At 39.6% G+C, this 25,796-nt stretch overlaps 1 protein-coding gene across 1 annotated transcript; it reads right to left on the bottom strand.

The window, feature by feature from the left end:
- Positions 1-21,204: 21,204 nt before the first annotated feature.
- LOC109238514 (ataxin-2 homolog) lies at positions 21,205-25,535 on the bottom strand. Its single transcript, XM_019404989.1, has 3 exons — positions 25,132-25,535; positions 23,394-23,684; positions 21,205-22,684 (listed from the first exon to the last, which is right to left on the bottom strand). Exons 1-3 carry the CDS (start codon positions 25,279-25,281, stop codon positions 21,518-21,520), a joined length of 1,608 nt encoding a protein of 535 aa, XP_019260534.1. The 5' UTR covers positions 25,282-25,535; the 3' UTR covers positions 21,205-21,517.
- Positions 25,536-25,796: the final 261 nt, after the last annotated feature.

Genomic DNA, 25,796 nt, shown 5'->3' with positions numbered 1-25,796 from the left:
GAGTGTGAGGCGAGCTTTCAGAATCTCAAGATAGCTTTGACTACGGCACATATGTTGGTTTTGCCCACGGGTTTAGGGCCATATACAGTGTATTGTGATGCATCTCGTATTGGACTTGGTGCGGTGTTGATGCAGAATGGCAAGTTTATTGCGTATGCTTCGCGGCAGTTGAAGATTCACGAGAAGAATTATCCAGATTATGATTTGGAGCTAGCAGCCATTGTTCACGCGCTGAAGATTTGGAGGCATTATTTATATGGCGTGTCATGTGAGGTGTTCACGGATCACAAGAGTCTACGGTATTTATTCAAGCAGAAGGAGCTAAATTTGAGGTAGAGAAGGTGGTTGGAACTATTGAAAGACTATAATATCACCATCTTGTATCATCCGGGGAAGGCCAATGTGGTGGCCGATGGTTTCAGTAGGAAGTTAGCCAGTATGGGCAGCCTTGCGTATATTATGGTCGGTGAGAGACTGTTTGCTTTGGATGTTCAGGCTTTAGCCAATCAGTTCGTGAGGTTGGATGTTTCTGAGCCCAGTCGTGTTCTAGCTTGCACAGTCGCTCGGTCTTCATTATTTGAGCGTATCAGGGATCAACAGTATGATAACCCTCATTTGCTTGTCCTTAGGGACACAGTGCGGCACGATGGTGCCAAGCAGGTTACAGTTGGAAATGATGGAGTTTTGAATATGCAGGGTCCTATTTGTGTGCCTAATGTGGATGGACTTCGTGAGTTGACTTTAGAGGAGGCCCATAGTTCCCAAAATTCTATTCATCCGGGCGCTGCTAAGATGTATCAGGACTTATGGCAGCATTATTGGTGGAGGAGAATAAAGAAGGATATTGTTGCGTATGTAGCTTGGTGTTTGAATTGTCAGCAGGTAAAGTACGAGCATCAGAGACTTGGTGGTTTGTTCCAGAAGATTGAGATTCCCGAGTGGAAGTGGGAGCGTATCACTATGGACTTCGTTGTTGAACTCCCACGGACTTAGAGGAAGTTCGACGCAGTGCAGGTTATCGTGGATAGGCTGACTAAGTCAGCGCATTTCATTCCTGTGGCAGTTTCCTATTCTTTAGAGAGGTTAGCTAAGATCTCTATCCGGGAGATTGTTCGTCTTCATGGTGTGCACGTGTCTATTATTTCTGACTGAGGTACGCAGTTTAACTCGCATTTCTGGAGGGTACTTCAGCGTGAGTTCGGTACTCGGGTCGAGTAGAGCACAACATTTCATCCTCAAACGGACGGACAGTCCAAGCGTACTATTCAGATTTTGGAGGATATGCTCTGAGCATGTGTTATTGACTTTGGAGGTTCGTGCGAACAGTTCTTGCCATTAGCAGAGTTTTCCTACAATAACAGCTATCAGTCAAGCATCCAGATGGATCCCTATGAGGCATTATAGGGTAGACGGTGTCGATCGCCAGTTGGGTGGTTTGAGCCGGGGGAGGCTCAGTTGTTGGGTACGGATTTGGTACAGGATGCCTTGGACAAGGCCAAGATCATTCAGGATAGGCTTCATACAGCTCAGTCTAGGCAAAAGAGTTATGCCGACCGTAAGGTTCGTGATGTGGCATTCATGGTCGGAGAGCTAGTGTTTCTTCGGGTGTCACCCATGAAGGGCGTGATGAGATTTGGAAAGAAGGGCAAGCTAAGCCCTAAGTTCATCGGTCCTTTTGAGATTCTTGATCGAGTGGGAGAGGTGGCTTACAGACTTGCGTTGCCGCCGAATTTATCAGTTGTGCATCCAGTGTTTCATGTGTCCATGCTTCGGAAGTATCACAGCGATCCATCCCACGTGTTAGACTTCAGCACTATCTAGTTGGACAAGGACTTGACCCACGAGGAGGAGCCGGTAGGTTCGCCAGTTGAGATCGAAGAATTTCCCTTCAGTTCGTGTGCAGTGGAGAGGTCATCCTGTTGAGGCAGCGACCTGGGAGTCCGAGTCCGATATGCGGAGCCGTTATTCTCACCTTTTCACTGGCTCAGGTACTTTTCTATGTCCGTTCGAGGACGAGCGGTTGTTTTAGAGGTGGAGAATGTGATGACCCAAAAAGGTCATCTCTTGTTTTAGAAGTCAAAACGGTGTTCCGGGGCCTAGAAAACCTCTTTTTGTCCCACCTCGATTGCGTGCACAATCCGGGCGCGTTTTCGGGAAGCTTTAATGTGAAAATTAAGAAAAATAATGAATTTGGCCTTTCAAAATGATTAAAGTTGACTTTGGTCAACATTCTTGGTAAACGGACCTAGACCCGTGATTTGACGGTCCCGTAGGGTCAGTAGTAAAATACTGGACTTGGGCGTATACCCGGAATCGAATTCCGAGGTCCCTAGCCCGAGAAAAGAATTTTTAAAGAAAATTGTTTGTTGAAAAATATAAAGGCTTTTTGAAATGAAATTATGTGTATTCTTGAAGGTATCGGGCCCGTGGTTCCGGAGCCCGGTACAAGTTTATAATAATAATTAAGTCGAATCTGAGAAATTTGGTTAGAATCGGAGTTGATTTGGTATAAATCGGACCTTCAGTTGAGAAAATGGAAATTTCAATGTTCTTGAGATTTTTATGAATTTTGGTGTTGAATTCGTAGTTGTTGATGTTATTTTGATGATTTGATTGCACGAGCAAGTCCGTATGATATTTTTAGACTTGCGTGCATGTTTGGTATGGAGCCCCGAAGGATCGGGTGAGTTTTGGATCGGCCACGGAGTGAATTTGGACTTAGAAAAATAGCTGTTGCAGGTCCAGTTGTATTGTAAGCTCTGATCTCGCAATTGCGAGGTCAGGCTTCGCAATTGCGAGCCCGACAGGCTTGGCAATTATGAGGGTTTGATCGCATTTGCCAAGAAAACCCAGGCCTGCCTGGTTCGCATTTGTGAACCCACCCACCCCCCCTTCGCAATTGCGAAGAACTTAGGGCCAGCCTTTCTCGTAAATGCGAAGGCTGCCCAGATAGACTAGATGTCGCAATTGCGACGTTTTGCTTCGCAAACGTGAAGATAGCAGAAATTCCCAGGGTTCGCAATTGCGAACCCGTGATCGCAATTGCGATAACTGCACCTGTTAAGTGGGATTTCAGACGGGATTCTTCTTCATTTTTCAACTTTCTCAAAACCTAAACACCCATAGGCGATTTTCTTGAAGAGAGTTCCCCAAATCATAGGTAAACAATTTCTAACTTTTTTTCTTCAATCTATAACATCTTTTTACATGATTTCAATTCAAAATCTAGGGGTTTTCAGGGGAAATTGGGTGATTTTGGGTAGAAATTAGGATTTTCAAATTTTGGGGATTTGGACCTCAATTTGAGGTCCGATTTAAAAACTAATTGCATACTTGAGTTCATGAGTGAATGGATGATCGGGTTTTGGTTCAAACTTCGGGTTATAACTAAGCGGCCCGGGGTCAATTTTTAACTTTTTGGGGAAAACAATGAGAAATCTATTGTCATGCATTAGAATTGGTTTGTTTAGCATTTATTAACGTTATTAAGTAAATTATGACTAGATACAAGCGAATTGGAAGTGGAACCGAGAGGTAAAGCGGTAGTTGAGGCTTAATCTTGTCCGTGGATTCGAGGTAAGTGTTTGGCTTAACCTTAGCTTGAGGGAATAGGAGTTGCGGTCTTATTTGCTATGTGTTAGTATGAGTACGACGTATAGGTGTGGTGACGAGTATCTATACGTTGGTGTCAAGCATGCCCGTGAGTCTTATAGCTTGATTGTTGTGACTCTATTATGTATCGATCATGCTTATGAAAGTTTCTTCGTAATTGACTATTGTTGAGCATTGGCTCAACTTGAGTTTTATTTTTGTAAAGTTATTGTTGAAAACGAGATTGGTTATAGTTGATTCCTTTGCCGGGATGTTATTGTTGATATTGTTGATTCCCTTGCCAGGACGTATTGTTTCTATTGTTTGGGTGAGGAAGAGTGCAAAGCACGAAGGGTGACGTCGTGCATGATATTGTGAGTGAGTGTAATGCACGAAGGGTGATGCCGTGCCGATATTATGAGTGTTAATGCATGAAGGGTGATGTCGTGCCATGAGTTGAGAGTTAATACATGAAGGGTGATGCCATGCTGATATTGTGAGGAATAATGCATGAAGGGTGATGTCGTGCCATGATTATGAGAGGTAATGCACGAAGGGTGATGCCGTGTTGTTTCTGTTCTTTCATATGGTGAGAACCAGAGTAAAAGCACGATGGGTGATGCCGTGCACGTGTTACCGTTTCATTATTCATATTGATATAGATAGGATGTTCATTATGGTTCTTTATTGATGCTTCTTTATTGGTTTATCGTTAGAATCTGATATTCCCCGCAGCATGTCCCTTCCCACCTTATTCTTTTGGTTCATGTCATAATGATTCTGTTTGTATATGATTTAACTACACATGTATATATGATTGTCGTGTCCTAGCCTCGTCAATACTTCGCCGAGGTTAGGCTCGATACTTACTCAATACGTGGGGTCGGTTGTACTGATGCTACACTCTGCACTCCTTTGTGCAGATTTCGGTACTAGACCCAGTGAGTAGCTGAGGTAGCTGCCTTCAGTCCCGGGAGGCTAAGGTAGATCTGCTAGCGTCCACAGAGCCTAAAGTCCCCATTTCCTATTTTAGCTTTCTGCTGTCTCTTTTCATTCCGAGAATAGTTGCACTTTTCTTTTTAGACCAGTGGCAATGTTTGTAGAAATTCGTAGATGTTCGTGAAATTGTGACACCAGATTCATGGATAGACATGTATTGGATTATGTGGTTTTGTTTTAATTCTTCCGCGCTTTTCATTTATTTAGCTATAGTAACTGTTTGGGTTGATTGTTAATGTGTAGAACCTTAATAGTTGGCTTGCCTAGCTTTCACGAGTAGGCGCCATCACGACTCCCGAGGGTGGGAAATCCGGGTCATGACAATAAAGCATTACAAACTTCAAATAATTAGTTCGTCCATAACTTGAATTTCTCTTTTTTGTTTTTAGGATAATTTTTGGTTTAATGATGTCTATAGAGGATAAAGAAGTACGACCCTCCTACATTCAGTGGTTTGGCTTCAGAGAGTTCACAGGGTTTTCTGGAGGAGTGCCATCGCATTCTCCGCACTATGGGTATTGTTGGGTCGAGTGGGGTTGCTTTTACTACGTTCCAGCTTAGGGGAGCGGCTTATCAATGGTGGCGCGCATATGAGTTGGGTTGCCCGGCCGAGTCAGTTTCACTTACATGGGTTCATTTTTCAGAGATGTTCCTGAGTAAATTCATACCTCAGTCCCTTCGGGATGTATGGCATGCGGAGTTTGAGCAGCTGCGCCAGGGCACTATGTCAGTATCAGAGTATGCCGTCAGATTTAGTGATTTGGCCAGACATGTACCGACCTTGGTATCTACGGTTCGGGAGAGGGTCCGCCGATTTATTGAGGGACTCCATACTAGCATTAGGACTAGCATGGCCCAGGAGTTGGAGATAGATATTTCGTATCAGCAGATCATGAGTATTGCTAGGACGGTGGAGGGCATGCTGGCTCGTGAGAGAGAGGAGAGAGAGGTCAGGCGAGGCCAGGAGAGAGAGAACAGGCGGGGCCATGAGAGAGAGGGCAGACGAGATCAGGAGAGAGAGTTTAGGGAGGCGAGGAGGCCTCTTAGACCGGGGAGACCTGCTGGTCCTTATTTTGGAGGCAGGGTGTGACATGGTAGAGGTTTTATGGGTCAGCCAGTTTAGTTCGGGCTTCAGGCTTCGCATAGTGATTCAGGTATTTATGGGTCTCGGAATACTCGTACCGTACAGTTCCCACAGCCACGTCAGCAGCGAGGTTTCTTCGAGTGTGGTGATATTAGCCATATGGTGAGAGATTGTGCCAGACTTCGGGTCGATGTGTAATATCGAGGTATTCAGGAGAGTAGAGGGCGCCCAAGAGGGGGAGACCCGGCCCGTTGATGTGCTTCATATAGTAGGCTTAAGGCCGATATGCCAGATGATGTCATTTCAGGTATGATTTTGACTTATTATAGAGGAGCGTCATCCGTAGCTCATTGTAGTTCTGCTTATCGGGGCAAGTTTCCCTATTTGTTGCTCCACCTATGGGCGCGTTTCATGATTAGCACTTCGTTTATGTGTTGCCCTGTTGGGAGGATTTATGAGTGATAGCCCGTGTCTATCGTCTGTTTAATTTATTGTTGAGAGTTATGAGACTAGTAGTATATTCTTGTTGTCCTTTTCGGTAGGCTTGATGTGAATTATGAGTATTTTTGGCTACTATCCATGATGTTTATGCTGCATCAGTGTGGGAGCCAGCACTTGTTGTAAATTGTGGCAGAATTGATTTAGCGAGAGGCTCCAATTGGTTTGATGTATATCCTACTTGTGATTCAGAGTTGAGAGGGAGACCCTCGTGATTTCATGTGATTTGATGTGTTGAGGCCGGGCTGTGTACTGCGATGGGAGTTATATCATTGTGAGATCCTCGTGATTCTTTTATATGCTTTAATTCTTTCTTGTTAGATTGTTTTGTAGATTAGTATTGATAGAAAACTTTGTGCTTGTTGGGCTTGGTTAATAGTTCCCTTATGTGTTTTCCCTTTCAATATTCAATCATTTTCATTCTGTGCTTCTTGAGTTTTAGCTTGTGGGGTGTGTACCCGTTTGTATTAGTTGTGATTCGGGTGTTTAGTTATGTGACTTTCGTGGTTATTTTATCATCGCTAGTGTTGTGGAGGTTTGAAACGGGTCCCTATTGAATATGAGGCTTAAGGTCGGTGCTGAATTTGGTTTCGAGCAAATATTGTGATCAACAATGTTACTGTGGGCCTATGTGCGATGTGTCATGTTGTAAGGTTGTACTATATGGGTGTTGGCACGAATTGATGTAGCTGGTTGAGACTGATACCGGGTATGGATTTAGAATCGGGTATGTGGAAATGGATGGAAGGTGAGAATTCTGGCTCTAAGGCTTATTGGTATTGATAGAAAGGCTAAATTTCAGTTGAGATGATGTCGTCAGGTTTATGTGGATTGGGGTGACGTTGGATCACCCGCGGGTGTATGTTGGAAGTGTGCATTCAGCAACTTGAGGACTTCGAGGCGAATCTTGGCACGTCCGAGGACGAACGTTGGTTTTAAGAGGGGTAGGATGTAACGACCCGGCCGGTCATTTTGAGAATTTAAGCTCCATTCGGCAGTGTAAGGTCTTGAACAGGTTCATAATATGTGTATAGACTTGCGTGCATGGTTGAATTCAGTTAACAGATGATTCAAAGTCAAATTGGAAGAAGGAAACTAGTTTTGGAAGTTTAAACGGTGAGAATTTGATTTGAATTGGACATTTGAGTAAATGGTACCGGAATGGATTTTGGGTGATCTAAACAGCTCGTATGGTGATTTTGGACTTAGGCGCGCGTCCGGATTCGGATTTGGAGGTCCGTAGGGTAATTTGAGGCGTTTCAGCGAAAGTCGGAAAAGTTGAAGTTTGGAAAATGGAGAAGTTTGACCCATAGTTGACTTTTGTGATATCGGGGTCGAAATGCGATTCTGAGAGTTGGAACAACTGCGTTATGTCATTTTGGACTTGACTGCAAAATTTGGCATCATTCCGGGTTGATTTGATCGGTTTCGGCACAAGTTTTCGAAGTTGGAAGATTTGGAAGTTCATAGCTCGATTCGTTGTGTGATTCATCGTTTCGGCATTGTGTTTGATATGATTTGAGACCTCGAGCAAGCCCGTGTTAGTTTATATGACTTGTTTGTATGTGTAGACGGGGTCCCTGGGGCCTCGGGTGTGTTTCGGGTTGTATTGCGCTCTTATTTGATGTTTCAACATAGTTTCTTTGGGAATAAAGGATACCATATTAAGAAAATGAGCTCCAAATTTAGTTTTTATTGAACCATTAGATCCGTATCATAATTATGGAGCCATAGCAAAAAGAATCATCGAATTTGGACATTGTATGAGGAAGTTATACTCATTTTTTTGTCGGAAAAAACTGTTGCTTCTGGTATGGTCGCAATTGCGAATTTTTTGTCGCAAATGCGACCTTTTTCAGCCCTTCCTTGTTCGCAATTGCGAAGGCTTTCTTCGCTTTTGCAAACCCTGGATCGCAAATGTGACACTGCAGCTTGTTTTCAGCTGTGTAACTCGAGTTTTTGCTCATTTTTCATCTTCTTTGAACCCTAACTCCGAGAGTGGGCGATTTTTTAGAGACGTTTTCATACCAAATCATTGGGTAAGTGTATCTAATCAATTTCCAACTATATATTGAGATTATATCTTAGATTTAGCATCAAATTCATGAGAATCTAAAGGAAAATTTGGGGAAAAATTGTGAAATCTTTTAAAAATGTAAAATGATGATTTGAGGGACCAAATGGTGTCGGAATTAGATAATTTTCGTATGGGTGAACTCGTATCGGAATAGGTATTAAGTTTTTGTAAATTTGGTCGGATTCCGAGGTGCGGGTTCGGGGAGTTGACTTTTGTTGCTTTTAGCAAATTGTATAAGAATCATAGTTTTGTTTATTGAAATTATTTGATGTATTCAAGTCATTTTTGGCTAGATTGAGCCGAGCGTTGATGAATTGGTAAAGGAAAAGCTAAATTGAGTATTGAATCAGCCGGATTGAGGTAAGTATCTTGCCTAACCTCGTGTGGGGACTTCCCTTAGGATCTGAGTCTTCTATGTTGAATGTAGTCCGTGTACGCGAGGTGACGAGTGCGCGTTCGGACTTATTTGTGGAAAGCTGGCCTTTTAGAGTTTTTAGGTCCTTGTATTCACTAAGTATGAAGTTGTTCTTGATATGATTGAGCTTCTATTTACTAGTTTCACCTCTACATGCTTTAATTGAAATTAATTGCTTTATAATTTATTCTTATTGCCTATTTGACTCTTATTTTGCTTAATTGAAGATTTTTACCTCTTCTATTGTCATGCTATCTTTCATAACTGCTTGTCTTTATTGAAAATCATTATTATCTCTCTTGTAATTGTTTAGTCTTAATTGAGGTTATGATTATCTTCCCGCTGCTCATCCTTAATTGGAATTGTTGTATATTCTTCGTAATTTTTCCAACCTTAAAAGAAGTTTAGGTATCCTATATTTAGTTGACATTTCCTTATTTAGAATTATTTGATTCGTATTAGCTTCCTTGTTGTTGAACTACATATTGTGGGATCATTGCTTCACATTATTTTCTCCCTTGCTGAGTTGTTCTTATTACGCTTAGTATTCTCTATTGTGGTTATTCCTTGTGAGCTAGTTTTACCGTCTCCTTGTGATCGAAAGTTCTCGAGTTGATTTACTTGTCATTTTCTTGTATATATTGTCATTGTTGATGTGGTACTTGTTGTGGTGGTGCATGAGGTTTCTGTCGTGCGGTTATTGATATTGTGATGCATGAGGTTGCTACCGTGCGGTTATTGTTATGGGGTTGCACGAGGTTTTTGCCATGCTATTGCTACTATTGACATATTACACATGCGGCGTGACAAGGCGGGATATGTGTGTATATATATATATGCTTATATGTGGGTTACGCATGTGGCGAGACAAGGTGGGAACCTTATGATGCACGAGTGGCGAAACAAGGCGGGCACTTATTATGTTATTATTTGCACACATGGCGAGACAAGGTGGGCTACGTCAGGGATTGATTGTGATGATTTGTGATGGCCTGGGGGCATTCTTGTTGTTTTATATTGTGTTGTGGTATGCTTAGATGTATGAGTTTATCTCGTGGAAGTTGTGAGAAAACGTCTTACGTGCCGTCCGTTCTTTTCCTTATGCTTATTAGCTGGTAGGAACTATGTTAAAGCACTTGCACAAGCATACACGTAGTTGAACACTCCCATTGGATATGAAGTTCTCTTGATATTGCTGAGTATAGATGTACACCCTCGTCTACTTGTCATATATGTGAGAGTAGATCTAGTTAGTAAGTGAGTTATCATCGTGAGCATGAGTTGTAATGGGGGCACAAGATGCCAAATGTTAGGGTTCATGTATTGGGACCCGTGAGCTATGAGTTGTCCGAGGTTTGGTATTTCATGGAGTCTTTTGGCTAAGACTTGATGTGAACACTGTCGTAGGTTCTGAGTTATTGCTTACCTTTGTTGTATTTGTGATTTAGGTTTTGGGTTTGTGATTTCGCTCGCTCTTCTATGTCATTATTATGGTATTTCCGCTGTTACTTGCTGTTTTTCTTCCCTTACTGTGATTGTTGTATTGTTAGCCATAATGTGTAGTCTTTATATGTATACATCATGTTCCGTTGTTCCTATGCTTATATTTGTACAGTTTGTTAGACCGGTAGGTGTATTGACTGTTCCTCGTCACTACTCCGCCGAGGTTAGTCTTGATACTTACTGGCACCGCTGTGGTGTGCTCATGCTACTCTTCTGCACATTTTTGTTGTGCAAATCCAGGTGTCGATCGTTAGTAGCTGTGCGGACCATTGTTGAGGAGACCCACGATAAACATATTGCTGCGTTCGCAGGCTTCGGAGTCACCTTCTTACTTGTATTCAACTGTTTTCACTCCTTTCCAAACAGTTTATATAGAAGTGGTAGCTAACTCTGTAGAGCTTATGACTTGTACTATCGGGTTTTGGGAATATGCTCATTGTATAAAGGATCCATTCCAGAAAAATTTTAAGATGTTATTTATTATTGTTGTTCTTCTGTAAATATTAGGCTTACCTAGTCCTTAAGTCTAGGTGCCGTCACGAAACCCAATGGAGGGGAAATTGGATCGTGACAAACAAACAAAAAAATAAAAATAAAAATTAAAAATTAAATTTCAAAACGCAAGAAGGAACAACTAAAAGATCAAGCTCAAGTTCAAGGATGAAGAACAAATCAAGATTTCAGGAGTATGAGTCCGAATTATCTGCTCGTTAAATTCAAAATAATTTTTCGTGGCAACCATATAGAGTTACGGTTAAGATCTAAAGGCCCTTATATCTTTTTGAAAAGAATAAACTGGTGGAATAATAGGTACTCCCTCCAGTCCAAAATAAGTGATTTTTTAGATGTTTTCACACAGATTAAGAAATTCACCTTTTAGCATTAAATAGCAATGAAATTGACCATATTAACATTTGCTATCTCTTCACATAAATACTCCTAACACATACTCCAACACTATTTACTCCAAGGGAAATGTAAGAAAAAAATAATTAATTCATTCTTGAAATCTGAAGAAATCACTTATTTTGGACCACAAAAAAAAGCCAAAAAATCACTAATTTTGAACCGGAAGGGTTATTGTAGTATTAACAATTTTTGAAATAAGTATTCATTACATTTGGAGATAGTACCTTGAAAATCACACAAATTCAGACATATTAATATGAAAAGATGAACAAAATAAAAAGGGGCGTAAGTCTTGTCCATTAGATACATGTCACTTCAAAGAAAATTTCCAAATTCCCTAATCAATGAAGTCATAATCAAAGTTGTTGAAATTTAAACATAATTATTACTCGGTACTTCATTATCATACGTCAGAAATTAGGTTACAAAAGTCAAACGCCGCGTAAAATTTTTTCACTAATGGTCTTTGTAATAGGTCCAAGTGGAAGGTGGTCGGAGCTGTTGAAGCTACCGCTATGAAATTATATGGAAATTTTCAAGAAAAAAACAACACTTGATGGGTACGTCTTCCGCTATTGACACTTTCAAAGAAATCGAAATTTCTTTTTCACTTAATCTATTTCATCCATCCATTTTATTTATTATTCCTTAACAGATACAATACTATAAATGAGTCTAATAACATAAATCAAAATAGTTCTCGTCCCATCAAAAACAAAATAGATATTCAAAATACATGGAATAGAAATAATTCACTATATAGAACTGTGTTCAATGGCACTTAATATGTTAATATGGACTTACTAAGAGATCTTGCATACCTTATGAATTATACGTAAGAGCAACAAAACACGATAGAGATTCAAGATACATGGATTAATGCGTATGATAATTGGTTTTAATTAGAATATTATATTATTATTTTTAATATTATGCAAATTTAGAAATTTTGGCTTTTATAGACAAGAAATATATAGGGAATATTTGAAAGTGGCCTTAGTCATTGCTATATGGAATTAAGTCTAAAACAAACTTTCACGCACTAGTTTCACGTTCCAGTGTTTCACTCCACCAATTATTCTACTCTTCCAATAACCAGATAACTTAAATTAGACGGAAAGCTTGTAATTAACTTCATGATACAATGTCCGTGTTGAACAGAGAGTATCATTACAGGATTTAAGCCTTATATTCATTTACTTATTGGGTTATGCGACTATTCTTTATGATATTACTAATATAAGGCAAATCCCATGTCAACATTACTTTCTAGACTTTTTGATGACATGGGATAACAAGGATCACTAACTTGGTATTTAAGTCCTGAAAGACTTAAAATCCTGTTTAGCTAAGCTTTTGGGAGGCTAAAAGTATCACTTTTTTTGTCAGAAAAGCATTTTTTGGAAAAATTAAGCTGTTAGGCCAAGATAAAAAAGTACTTTTGAGGAGCAGCAAAAATAGTTTTTCTGCTTTCAGGGAGAAGCTACAAATTCTAACTTCTTCCAAGAAGAAGAAATAGAAGCAGAAAATTAATTCATTCAAGACAAAAATAACCTTAAAATAAGTTTATGTTTTTCAAATTATCCTTCATAAATTTAATATTTCTATATTTCTTTTTCTTTCCTTTTCTTTTTCTCTCATTTTTTCTTTACTCATATTTTTATTCTCTTTCTCCAATTCTTACGAGTAGAAATTTAAATTTATATTGAATGATGTATTTTAATATATTTAAATTATCATGTAAACAGTAAGTAATATCAAATACTCAATATTATTGCTTTGGGATAACTATATTTAGATTGATTGAAATCTTTAATTTTTAGTTTTACTTCACGTTTGATATTTTAGTTGAATTATTTTATCATAAATATTTAAATTTGTTTTTCTTCTTTATACTAATTGCAAACTGTATCTTTACATATCTTTTTCGTAATTTGATACTTTAAAGTACTTATAAAAAAAAGGTCAAACGCAATGAGCTTGCGAAAAGTACTACTCAAATGAATTGGTCAAACACAAACTGGTATTTTGCATAAGTACTTTTTAAAAAAAAAAATATTTTTGATAAAAGCACTTTTCAAAATAAGTAATTTTTGACAGTTTGGCCAAATGGGCTCTTAGTATTTATTGAAAAAATAATATACACACCATAATACATAACTACACAGCCTATGACGATCTCCTTAACAATCAAATCATTTACAACATATCTATAGACCTTTGACCATTAAGGAAGTCCTTAAAGGCAGGACCATGAATTCATCTTAAATTGTTACTAGGCCATACGCTTTAATTTTCTTATTTGAACACAAAGTGGCATGACAACAGTATGGTCCAATGCTCCCTTCTCATTTGAGAGAGCAATTAATACTAATAGCAAACACATGCAACTAGTGGATAAGATTAGAGGACTATTATTGTCTAGTGGCTATTAACTTTCTATAGTTATTATATGCATAATTACTTCATATAGCTATTATTCAGTTGTTACGGTGGTGTATCGTTGTATATTGTCGGTGTTGTATTCATGAATACAGCAGCAAAAAGCGCCTAAAAATCAGGGCAGTTCAACTGTACGTGCATGTATTCACATGTATTCACGGCATGTATTCATGAATACACCAGCAAAAAGCGTCCTAAAATCAGGGCAATACAGCTATATGCATATGTATTCACATGTATTCGAGCCATGTGTTTAACCAAAAAATAGAATTTTGACTAAAGCTATAATTTAGAAGAACACGGGTTACTGATAATCGCAAGAATGTATAAAAGAAAGTAATTTGGATAGCCAGAATATAATTGAATAAAACAAGTAAACCAAAGTATATTCAGATGATCTTTCGTATCCCTACAATTGTTCAGCCGTCTCCTTTTTATAGTTATTTTTGAGATGTATGTCTTGCCTTTGTCATAATAAGGCCATTATGGGCAATTAATGGCATTGAATGCTACGTTACATAATCATTATATTCAAGACAGATTCTCTAACGTTTTTAGCATTTAAGGCTTATTAAATACTGTATTTGGACTCCCATGGGTTGTCAAATTCATTCCCTTGATTCTTCTTGATTCTTGAATTTAAATGTCTTGAATAGGTACGGGTGCTGAATCCTTTGAATGTCTGCCCGTGCCTCTTCCTTTGCCTTTGCTCGCATCCATTGCTACCCGTGCCTCTTGGCTAGTTGAAATTCTTTGATCATTTGACTAGTCTACGTATCACGACACGTCATCTCCATACTACTTTAATATGTAAACTCAATTTTCCCAATACAGATAGTCCCCCCACTTGCCATTTATTCATCAATTGAATATTTGGGAAGTGGATTTCATTAAAACGGGAATTTTTGTCACCATTAATGCTGTGATAGAATTGACGCTTCAATTGTCACTTCCATTTAATGCGTTTCACACGTGTCACCTTCCTATTGGTTCTGCAGTTTTGCAGCACTTTTTTAGGCTTTCTTTTCGGCTTCCCTGTTTAAGAAGTGTCAGTTGTCATTATTATGGTCCTTCCATCATTGCACTTTTCCCTTTGACGGTTGCTCATCAGTATAAATATAACTTCTTTCTTTGTCTTTACCTCATAAAGTTTACTGAACACTTTATTTCTCAAATCTCTGTTTGTTTCTTCCTCGTATCATCCTTTTTCATTATGTCTTCATCGAACCCTAACCCTAGAAGGGCTTCCATTATTGATACCTTCCCTAGTGCTCTTAGTAGAGGCGGTAGGGGAGGTAGGCATCGTAGTTCGGGATCTGCACAAGACTCTTCTGTTTTATCTCTTAGTTCTGGTCCTTCTTCTAGAACCAGAGGTTCCCTTTCTCAAAAATCTTCCTCTAGGGGTAAAGAACCTACTGAACCATTACGTGAGCCTTTAGTAGAAGAGATAGTCCCTACGGAATTGTCTTTTTATCATGACAGGGAATCTCTTAGGAATCAGGTTTCTACTTTAGATCGTGTTGATGCTTTTCCCACTTAGATTACAGAAATTTTGGCTCCTGTAGTTCGCAAAGATTGTCATTGTAGTGATGACTTTCCTATTATTATTCTTAACCCAAATCAGAGAATCACTTCTTACTTGATGGGGTTTTCTTTTGTTTATACATACCCTTTCACCTTAGGGTTCAAACCAGTTATTGACCCAGTCATTCTTGATTTTTGTCGTTTTTTCGATGTTTGTTTCGGTCAAATTGGCCCAATCATATGGAGGGTTGTTGCCTGTTTAAGGCATTTAACCAATTCAGTTGGTGTTCCCTTTACTTTCCCTCACCTAATTCATCTTTACTCCCCTAGTCTTTTCCGCAATGGTGTTTTCACACTAGTAGCTAGGAGTAAGAGGGTTTTGGTGAGCCTTGAGGATGACAAGGACCGTGGCTGGTATGCCCGGTTTGTTGCTACCCCCACTGCTGGTTTAATGGGTGAAGATAACGTTCCCTTCCCTGAGAAGTGGAACTTTGCACGTAAGTCTTTTATCCTGTTCGTGCCTTTTTTCCTTCAAGTTTATCAACTTTTCTAATTTTGCTTTTCTTTTTCCTTTTTTAGCAACCATGGGAGTTGTGGAAGATGTTCCCAATTTCCGTGGCTAGGTAGACAGATTACTGAAGACCGCACCAATGGATGGGAGGTCTTGGAAGACACTTTCTAACCGTTTTGGTTGGAAAGTAAAGACTCATGGTAAGAGCTTCTTATTTTGTTTCATCTTTCATGCATATGTTTCTCTTTATGGCTCTAATTTTAATCCATCTTTTTATCAGGATTTGCTATTCGAGGAGTTACTGCCGAGGCAGTTGCAGCTTCCCGTGCCTCTTCAGGAACCCGTATCTCCTTGGAAAGAGCTCAAGAAATAGTCTTGGGTTCTTCGTCGAAGAGAAAAGCCATTGAAGAAGAAGATTCCGAAGAAGAGGAAGATGGGGGCTCTTTGGTGACAAGGCCTCGAGCGCGAAGACGCATAATTTCCGATGACGAAGCACAGGCGTCTCCCCGTCATTCCGTTCCTCTTACTGAATCCATTGAAACCCCGCTGATAATTCCTGACGATGACGTTGACCCTGGTGATACTCGTGAGTCCTTTTTATTAGCGGTTTTAATAGTGGAAGTTTAGGGCGTGTTTTAGATGAAACACCCCTAGCCTCTTTTTCAACTCCCGTGCCTGTGATTCCTTCGTTGCTACCCCCAACTGTTACTATTCCTTCCTCAACTGTTCTTACCTCAACTGTTCTTACCTCTTCTACCACTCCTCCTTTGATAATTTCACCTCCAATCGTTCATCATACTGAGGTGGGTTCTTCAAGTAGAAGTGCCGCTATGAGGAGGGTGGTTATTGAAGTTCCTGCTGAGAGCGGCCTTTTGAGGAAATCAGGTCAGGCAGATGTATGGCTGGAGCCTTTGATTGGCCCAATTGAAAAAGCAAAGCTGGAGAGCCATAGTTCCCTGACTCTGATGAACGATATTGTGCATGCTAGCTTGAAGGTATTTACATTTTTTTTACTTTGTAATTTTTTTTCTTTGGGATTCTAATTTCTCTTTCCCCTTTTTTTTAGGCCAATCTTATCGGTACATAAATGATGAACAGAATCCCCCTCTTGGAGCAGATAGCACGCGATTCTCAATTAGAGGCATTAAATTGGAAGGAGCAGTTTGAGAGTTTACAAATTGATGTGGAATTCTTACAAGAGGGTAAGAGTACCTTAGAGCAGCAGGTGCGAGCTTTAACCTCAGAATTAGCAGTTACAAAAGCTTCATTAAGCCAAACAGAAAAAGAAAAAGAGCGTCTCTCTTCCTTCTCAGAACAACTATCCAAGGCCAGTGAAGAGAACAGAGAGTTGAAGGTTCTCTTGAGTCAAAAAGAGACTTACTCTGGGGAGCTCGTGCAAAGCTTAACTATAGCACAAGAAGACCTTCGAGTCTCTTCTGATAAGGTGCGTGCTTTAGAAAGCTCCCATGCCTCTTTTCAAATTTCTTACAACTCTGCCCTGGCTGAAAATGAGGAGCTAAAGAAAGGGATTGCTGATTGGGAAAGGGATTATGAGACCCTTGAAGGGAAATCTGCTATTGAGGCAAGTTGGGCGTTTCTGAACTCACGCCGTGATACCCTGATTGAAGCTGGCCAAGAAAATTTCAACTTAGAGTCTGAGTTGGCTAAGATCAATGAAACCATTGAGAAGGCTCACCAAACTCAAGATTTTCCTTCTCCTGTGGCCGAAGCTTCCGTGAATGTTAAAGTTGATATGGGTATCCCAACTTTTCCAAGCCCTGTCGAGCCTGTTGCTGCGAGTCAAGATCAACCCGCAACTGTTGATGCACCTGCCCAAGTTGAGCTCGTTGCCGTTGATGCACCTTCTTCAGTTCCCTCATCTTCTTAGTGATAAATTTAAACAGTTTGAATTCTCTCTTTTTTGCAGGTACCTTTTTGGAAGGTTATGTTTAAAACCCTTGGTTTCATTTGAGGGNTAACAAAATAATGTTCACGGAACTACCTGGATCAATTAAAACTCGTTTCAGGATAGTGTCATGTACAAGTAAAGATATTACCAGTGCGTCGTTATGTGGAGTTAATAGACCCTCGGTATCTGCATCATTGAACGTAATATTTTCTTCCTCTAACACATGTCGCAGCCGCTTCCCGTGGGTAATTGTAACTTTGGAAATCTTGTTAGCTGCGGTGTACGATACGCCATTGACGTCTTCACCCTCGCTTATAACGTTGACAGTTCTTTTGGGAGAAGGTGGTTTTGGAGGTTCCTGCCTGTTTTTCATGTATGATTCTTTACCTTTCTCACTGAATAACTCAGTGAGATACCCCTGTTTTAACAAATGATCAATTTCACCCTGCAAAAACCTGCAATCTGCCGTTTTATGCCCATGATCGTTATGGAATTCGCACCAATGATCAGGGTTTCGTCTGTTTGGATTTGATCTCATTTCCTTCGGCCATCGTACCTTATCTCCCATGCTTCTTAAAACAGCCACGAGTTCAGAAGTGCTCACGTTGAAGTTATAACCGCCAAACCTTGCCTTTAGACCTCTATCATCATCTCTTGATTCACGTGTGCTTTGGTCATTCCCAAATCTAGATGATGAGCCTGGCTCTCTATTCCTCGATCTGTGATCGTACCTTTGATTGTCCTGTTTTGACCGTGAGTCTTTTCCCGCAGGTCCCATGTATGGCTCGTACCTATTTTTACCGGACCTTTTTTCGTTTTCCGCCCGTCTTGAGCTTACCTTTTCTTCTTTATGATGTCGTGAAATAATATCTTCTTCAATCCTCAACTTTGTGCTATATCTGTTGTAAACGTCATTCCATGTTGTAGCTGGGAATTCACGAAGGCTTTCCTTGAGTCGCCTCGTAGCTTCTGAACTCTTTTCATTCAAATTGCTTGTGAAGGCTATAGCTGCCCAATTGTCAGGTACACGCGGTAATGTCATTCTTTCACGTTGGAATCTGTCCACGAATTCCCTAAGCAATTCTGAGTCCCCTTGCTTGATCTTGAAAATATCTTCCATTCTTTTTTCGACTTTTTGAGTTCCCGAGTGCGCTTTAATGAAAGAATCTGCAAGCTCAGCAAAAGAATTTATAGAATTTTTGGGTAAAAGAGAATACCATGTTAGCGCTCCTTTAGTGAGTGTTTCACCAAATTTTTTGACTAATACTGATTCAATATCTTGCTTAGTCAAATCGTTGCCTTTTATGCCTGTTGTAAATGCAGTCACGTGATCTCGTGGGTCTGTTGTTCCGTCATATTTTGGAATATTAGGCATTTTGAACTTCTTTGGAATTGGAAGGGGAGCAGCGCTTAGCTTCCAGGGCTGTTGAGAATACTTATCCATATATACCCCTTTGATCACGGGTGGCACCCCGGGTATTTGCTCTATGCGGTCACTTTGCTCCTTGAGATGTTTCTGCAATGTTAGTACTAAGTTTTGTAAATCAGAATTAACTAAATTACCTGGTTCTCCCTCCTGTGATTTGCTGGGGGTTCCACCACTACTTGAATTAACGAGCCCGGAACGAGGGTTCTCCAGAGTGTTGTTATTTGGAGTGGGTGTGGGTAGTGCAGCAGGTAATTGGCTAACAAAAGCCTGAAGAGCTTTATTGACTTGTGAGGCAATAAGTTTTTGCAAAGCCTCATCCATAGTTTCAACATTTTCGAATTGAGCTTGTCTATCTGTATGAGACCCATCAGGAGTGCCTTCACGAGACCGCCGTGGAGAACCTCGTGGACAAGGAATCAGTACGTTATTGTTCTGTGGATCTCCCTGAAGTTGCTGGGTTGTTTGATTCTCTTGGTTTCCTTGAATGTTGTCATTGTTGTTCGACATGGTTGATGCAACAAGGAAAGTTAGGCTAAAATAAAATGGATTATCAGATTCCCGGTAACAGAACCAATTTGTTTAACCAAAAAATAAAATTTTGACTAAAGCTATAATTTAAAAGAACACGGGTTACTGATAATCGCAAGAATGTATAAAAGAAAGTAATTTGGATAGCCATAAAATAATTGAATAAAACAAGTAAACAAAGTATATTCAGATGATCTTTCGTATCCCTACAATTGTTCAACCCTCTCCTTTTTATAGTTATTTTTGAGATGTATGTCTTGCCTTTGTCATAATAAGGCCATTATGGGCAATTAATGGCATTGAATGCTACGTTACATAATCATTATATTCAAGACAGGTTCTATAACGTTTTTAGCATTTAAGGCTTATTAAATACTGTATTTGGACTCCCATGTGTTGTCAAATTCATTCCCTTGATTCTTCTTGATTCTTGAATTTAAATGTCTTGAATAGGTACGGGCGATGAATCCTTTGAATGTCTGCCCGTGCCTCTTCCTTTGCCTTTGCTCGCATCCATTGCTACCCGTGCCTCTTGGCTAGTTGAAATTCTTTGACCATTTGACCAGTCTACGTGTCACGACACGTCATCTCCATACTACTTTAATATGTAAACTCAATTTTCCCAATACACCATGTATTCATGAATACAGCATCAAAATGCGCCTAAAATCAGGGCAGTCCAGCTGTACACGCATGTATTCACATGTATTCGCGCCATGTATTCATGAATACAACATTAAAATGCGCTCAAAATCAGGGCAGTCCAGCTGTACGCGTATGTATTCACATGTATTCACGCTGCTGTATTCATGAATACAACAGTAAAAAGCGCATAAAATCAGGGCTGTCCAACTATACGCCCATGTATTCACATATATTCGCAACATGTATTCATGAATACAGTGACAATCACCTTAAAAAAGGTATGTCCAGCCATCTAAGAGAGAGGAAAAACATAAATAGCGTATTTCATGCCTTAATGGTAGTATATACCATAAATACTTATTTTGCTATAAAATATAAAAGATAGTTATAGAAAATAATATTTTAAAATGATTTTGGCTTATAATAAATAGGGTGTATACCTCTGCTGTAGGACGTAAAATTTCCATAAGATTATCCATCCCCCATTCCTGCTCCCAATAAATAGATTTTCTTCATTAACCTATTCCAAATGATCAAAACTTTATGTGACGTCTTTCATACGCTTGGAGTTTACTTGCTCCCAGTATTTCGTAAAGATTGACACTATTATCTTATTAGCCCGTTATAAAAAGATTGACACCTTTCAATATTTCTTTGATAGAAAGTATTTATTGCCACACAAATATTATGACAAGTTTCAGACTACAAGTTTCAAACATTTCACAGCCGCACAAATGTTAGGCTTATTTAAGACCACATATCTCGAAAGTCCTTCTTTATTAAAGTTTGTGCCAAGTCAAACTAAGACAATGTTTTTGAAAATTGAAACCTGGGGAGTATCATTTGTCAATGCATTTATAAATCTAATGACTTACAGAATAGACATTCCTGCATAAGGAAGATGCTATACTTAGTAGAGGCTGATTCGATTAGAAAAAAAATGTTGATACATTAAGTTTAGATTTCACAAGCATCAAATCTGAAAACCCTGAAGTGAATTCTGAAAAATGATTTTGCGGATACACACTTCTCATCTCCATTTTCCCATCCTAATTCATCGCGGTTGATTATTCTGATAGTAGACCATTTCTAACGATAATCTAGATCGTAAACCTATTGTCAGCTAGTCAGATCAATAAAGGATAAGAAAAAGAGAGCATTTCAATTTCAAACAGAGGTGTAGACCAGTTCCCTTACAACTATAGCAGAGGTTCAGAAGTTTGCAGGAAAAATAACAAAGCTTCAGAAGTTTGTATGTTAAAATAACAAAGCTTCGGAAGACAATGACAAATATACAATGCATCTAAAGATCTCATATATACCAGATTGAGACTACTAACACGACTCCTTATTCAGCAATAGATGGTATTCGAGTCACAATGCACTTCCACTCTCTAGTTTTTCAGAACATTCATGAAACACAGATAGAAAAACTGGGCCTGATCGCTTAACCTCACCATCCTCTCTGAGAACCACCAGATGAATGTCCATTCAACCTATCCAGGACAGCATTGAAATCAACAGGCTGACCACTTTCCTCGAGCCTTTGGATCACATTAACAACATGATCAGCGCGGTAGCCCATACTCACTAGCTTTTCAATCAGCTCGTTGTATGGATGGTTGCGCACCAACTGAGGTGGACAAACCATCAGATTTGCACTGGGGGTTGACTGCGGATTTTGGGGAGGGAAGCTGGAGGGAGGATAACCACTTTGTGAGAAATTTGGTTGTGGTGGTGGATGGCCCCTTGTGCCTTCACCCTCATACATCAGATATGCATTTACTGGAGAGAGTGTTGGATGAGCTCCACTAGCTGCATACCCATCGCCCACGGCACCAAATGAAGGCTTAAGATGCGCCGCCGCAGGCTGTTGCTGAAGGGGCCTGCCAGACCTATCATACCCATAAGGCATTGCATCGGGATGGCTAGCAACTGATTGAGATATTCCAGAAAACGGCACTTGCATTGGCATACTATTGGGCGCTGTCTCAGGAGTAGGATTAGGCTGACTGGGCGGATAAGAGGGATAAACAGCAGGTGATGTAGGTCTAGCTTGCTGTTGCATACTTGGTATTTGTGAATGTTGAACCTGTTGTGGCACCTGTTGGGCCCACTGCTGCTGATATTGGGGCATTGACTTGACTTGTGGTGTCTGATTCACCTGAGCTGGCGCTGGCTGTGGTGGTACTTGCATTTGAGGATTTCGATACTGGGAGTCAGATGACAAATACTGACCTTGAGACAACTGAGTTGGAGCTTGTTGATTTACCATCTGAGGAGGGGGTAAATAATATCCTTGCGACTGGGGCATACTTTGGGATGGAATTGGTTGCGGAGGCTGCACTGGTAGCTGTTGTGGCTGCTCCACAGGTCGGCTAGTAAGAGAAGCCTGGGGTGCCACTTGATGAGGTAATGCAAGAGCCAGTTGCTGTCCATGCACTTCAGGTGAGTTATCACTTTTTTTAGCATCAGACAGGTGTTGAGCATTCTTCTCCTCATTCTGCTGAGAATTGCTGGATGAAGTTGAGTCTTTCTGTGCAAGCTGAAGCTTGGCCAGCTCCTTTTGAGTTTCAGCAAGTTCTTGTTTATCTCTTAGAATCTGCACAGATCGGTGGACCTGCAGGATGAGCAGTTTAGTAAATCATTAGCTATTTAAGTTTTTGAATGGAATCAACAGCTATTTAAGTTATGACACAATGTGATGGAAAAACCATTGAACACCAAAGAGCAACTTGAAAATTGCCAGTGGCAAGAACGAAATCATCCATATGCCTTAGAACCGACAAAAGCACAAGTTTAGAGGTATAAGAATAGCAGAAAGTGCATCTAGAGCTTCAAGCACAAAAACAACAAAAAAGCACGTCTCTGCAGAGAAATAGGAAAGAAAACTAGTCAATCGTCATTATTGGTGTCTCTGTTATAATGGGGAGTTATTCTATTCACAACAGATTTCCCCCGAACTACACCAACCCAAATCAGATAAATAGTGAATTTTGCAACTGGCCGTGTTAACTAATGGAGAAGATGTCTAGTTTAAAAAAATTCTCTACATGCAGTCACATTATAAAGCTCAAAAAAGATCTGCCCCACACAAACTTATCCAGAAACTGCAGGTCCAAGAAAATTCTGCAGACATAAAGCTGCTAACTTCATGTAAAGAATCGAGAAACACATTTCCCTATATGTCCCTCTGTTAAAACTATACCGCAATGAATGCTGCCTTCTATAAGTAACAGGTCAATTTTTAAACTAATTAAAGACATAAGGGAGTGGTAAGCTTTTAAGAGTCCAACTTTATGTAACTCCCACAGTTAGCCTGAACTAACCTCTTGGACATGCTTCTCGAGAGCCTTCAGTTTTAAATCTGCCTCACCATGATCCCGAACTAAATCAGAGCGCATTTCTCCAATAGACTTATCAAGATTGTAACAGTATAATTCCAACTGTGACAAGCGTGAGCTGATTCCCTCTAGGAAACGCATGAGATTGTCGGCATATTTCTTCATGGTCTTCTCAACAGTACATATCATGTCTTGATTGAAGGAAGATTCTTCTGGTGGACTATATGCTGGAGCAGGAAACATTGATGACCTCGTCATTCTGCTTTTGTGGAACTCCTACTCAATACAAGAGCAAAATTAAGTTAAAATTCTTCAAATGCTTCTACAAATTTAATACTCTAATTGAGTTATACTGAGTGTGCAAACATTGGTTAGATTAGATGAATATAGTAGCATGGATCTTTGTATCAATACTTGCAAAGATTACATAAGCATTATGGTGGAGTAGAACTTAATCCTTATGGTAATGCGAAATGGTCCAAATAAGGCCCATTAATGCAACTATTTGATGGTCACTTTCAAAGTGCTAGATAAAACCCAGGCTCAAGGTTCACCGTCAGACCTTAAAACCAGTTCAACCAAGAATATGTGCACCAATGATTTTTTCCCATCAATACTGCACCAGATGATTTTTTTAATCAATACTGAGCTAAATGATTTCAATGAAATACATCTTCTTATACCATATAAAGATTGGCATGACACAGTAACCCCCCTCCCCCCCCCGGGGGGGGGGGGGGGGGTCTCATCCTGGTCAAACTTTAGTCACCTGTTTTTGCAGTTTCATTTATTCGCAAAAAAAAGAGAGGAGAAGAATCCATAGGGAAGAAGGGGCTAGATCATCATTTTGTAAAAGGAAAGATAATAGGAGAGGCATCAATGCTTTTAGCTCCCAACTTACACGACAATATCTCAAGAATGACTATTACTAGCTGAATCAACTGCTAACCAAGTGTTGAGTCAGTAAACCTTTGGCTCTTGAAAATCACAAAAGATTCTCAACACAGTCTTTATAATTTCTCTTCTATAATCTCAGTTCCTAGAAATTTTGACGCAAAGAAAGATATGAAGGAAAAGTTTAACATGCGAGCAAGAAAAGAACAAGATGAATAATACCAAAAATGCAAGAACGGAAGTGAAGGTGAGGTTGTATCAGAATGGAAATCAAACTCTTTCTTCAACGAATGCACATAAGCCAGAATATGGCAAGCACCACCAACAATGATGCAAACAACATAGTTTAAAAGCATCTTTCCACAGACCTATCAAGTTAGGGGAAGAACCCAGTTAGCAACCAATCAGACGCATAAATATCGAGCTGACAAGGTCACACCAATAACCATACAAAAAATTGTATCAGAACTCTCTCTTTGTCCCTTTGCTTTAAAGCAGCATACGTTTCAATGTTCTTCCTATCTCATTTTCTCAGCCAATCCTAGAAACCGAAGCACGAGCTACAGCTATTCCTTACCAGCAAAATATATCATTTCAATAGCTAAATGCAACACAGACACAAAAAGAACATAAACCTAGCTTTGATCAAGGGCATTTACTAAGGAACAAAATCTGTACCAAATTCCTAAATCAGCAACTATTAGCATAATCCAACAGCAAATTCACTAAATTTCCCCGTAAATCTCAAAACCCTAAAGATCAACTACCATAACAAACCCAAAACTTTCACCTTATATTACATAAATAAGGAGAAAAAAATAGTGAGCACCTTAGCAGAATTGGGAGCGATCACAGGATCAGAATGGGTTCCATTAGATGGGTCTTGATTAGCAACATAGTCTTCATACGAACACAGAATATCATCCGACCCGAAATCAAAACCCCCATTGTTTGGTCTCCCAGATGATCCAGATGCCATTTTTCAACGATCCAAAACCTAGGGTTTCGCTTCTATTATCAAATTAACCCAAAAAAAACCTAGAAAAAGGGAAAAAGTTTGTTTCTTGGTAGAGAGATAGAGGTATATTTCACTGCTAAACAGGAAAGTCCGTCGTACTGTAATTTGTCGATTCGTACAACTACTAGTGCACTTCGTATTTACTTGTACTTATACTTATTTTTCTGTTCACATTCTTTTCATACGCTTTGACTTCTTTTTTTTAAATAGCGCAAAAATTATGGGTTGCTGAAATTTAGAAAACAAAGAAAGAAATAGGTTAAAGATTAGGATAAGCCTAATGACCGACCTCGGAAAATAAAAACGACCGACCACGATGATTATGTGGTAGGTTATATGTATTCTACTAGATGAGGAAAGGTCCGTATACGGGCCCAACATTACAATTTTATTAAAATTATTATTTGTTGGTATTTAGTTAATTAACTTTGAGGTTTAACAAGCTATATTTTTAAAAATTACTTTTGAATATAAAA

Source organism: Nicotiana attenuata, unplaced genomic scaffold (genome assembly GCF_001879085.1).
Source record: "Nicotiana attenuata strain UT unplaced genomic scaffold, NIATTr2, whole genome shotgun sequence".
In the NCBI taxonomy this organism is placed as follows: Eukaryota; Viridiplantae; Streptophyta; class Magnoliopsida; order Solanales; family Solanaceae; genus Nicotiana; species Nicotiana attenuata.
This window is presented reverse-complemented; position numbering and strand designations above follow the sequence as displayed.

What these genes read in the sequence shown, in the direction of transcription:
- LOC109238514 (XM_019404989.1), bottom strand. Translation starts at nt 25,281, where the DNA reads ATGGCATCTGGATCATCTGGGAGACCAAACAATGGGGGTTTTGATTTC. An exon ending in TCGCTCCCAATTCTGCTAAG is followed by an intron (nt 23,685 to 25,131) that starts GTGCTCACTATT and finishes TGTATTGAGTAG; the next exon opens with GAGTTCCACAAAAGCAGAAT. An exon ending in TCGAGAAGCATGTCCAAGAG is followed by an intron (nt 22,685 to 23,393) that starts GTTAGTTCAGGC and finishes CTCATCCTGCAG; the next exon opens with GTCCACCGATCTGTGCAGAT.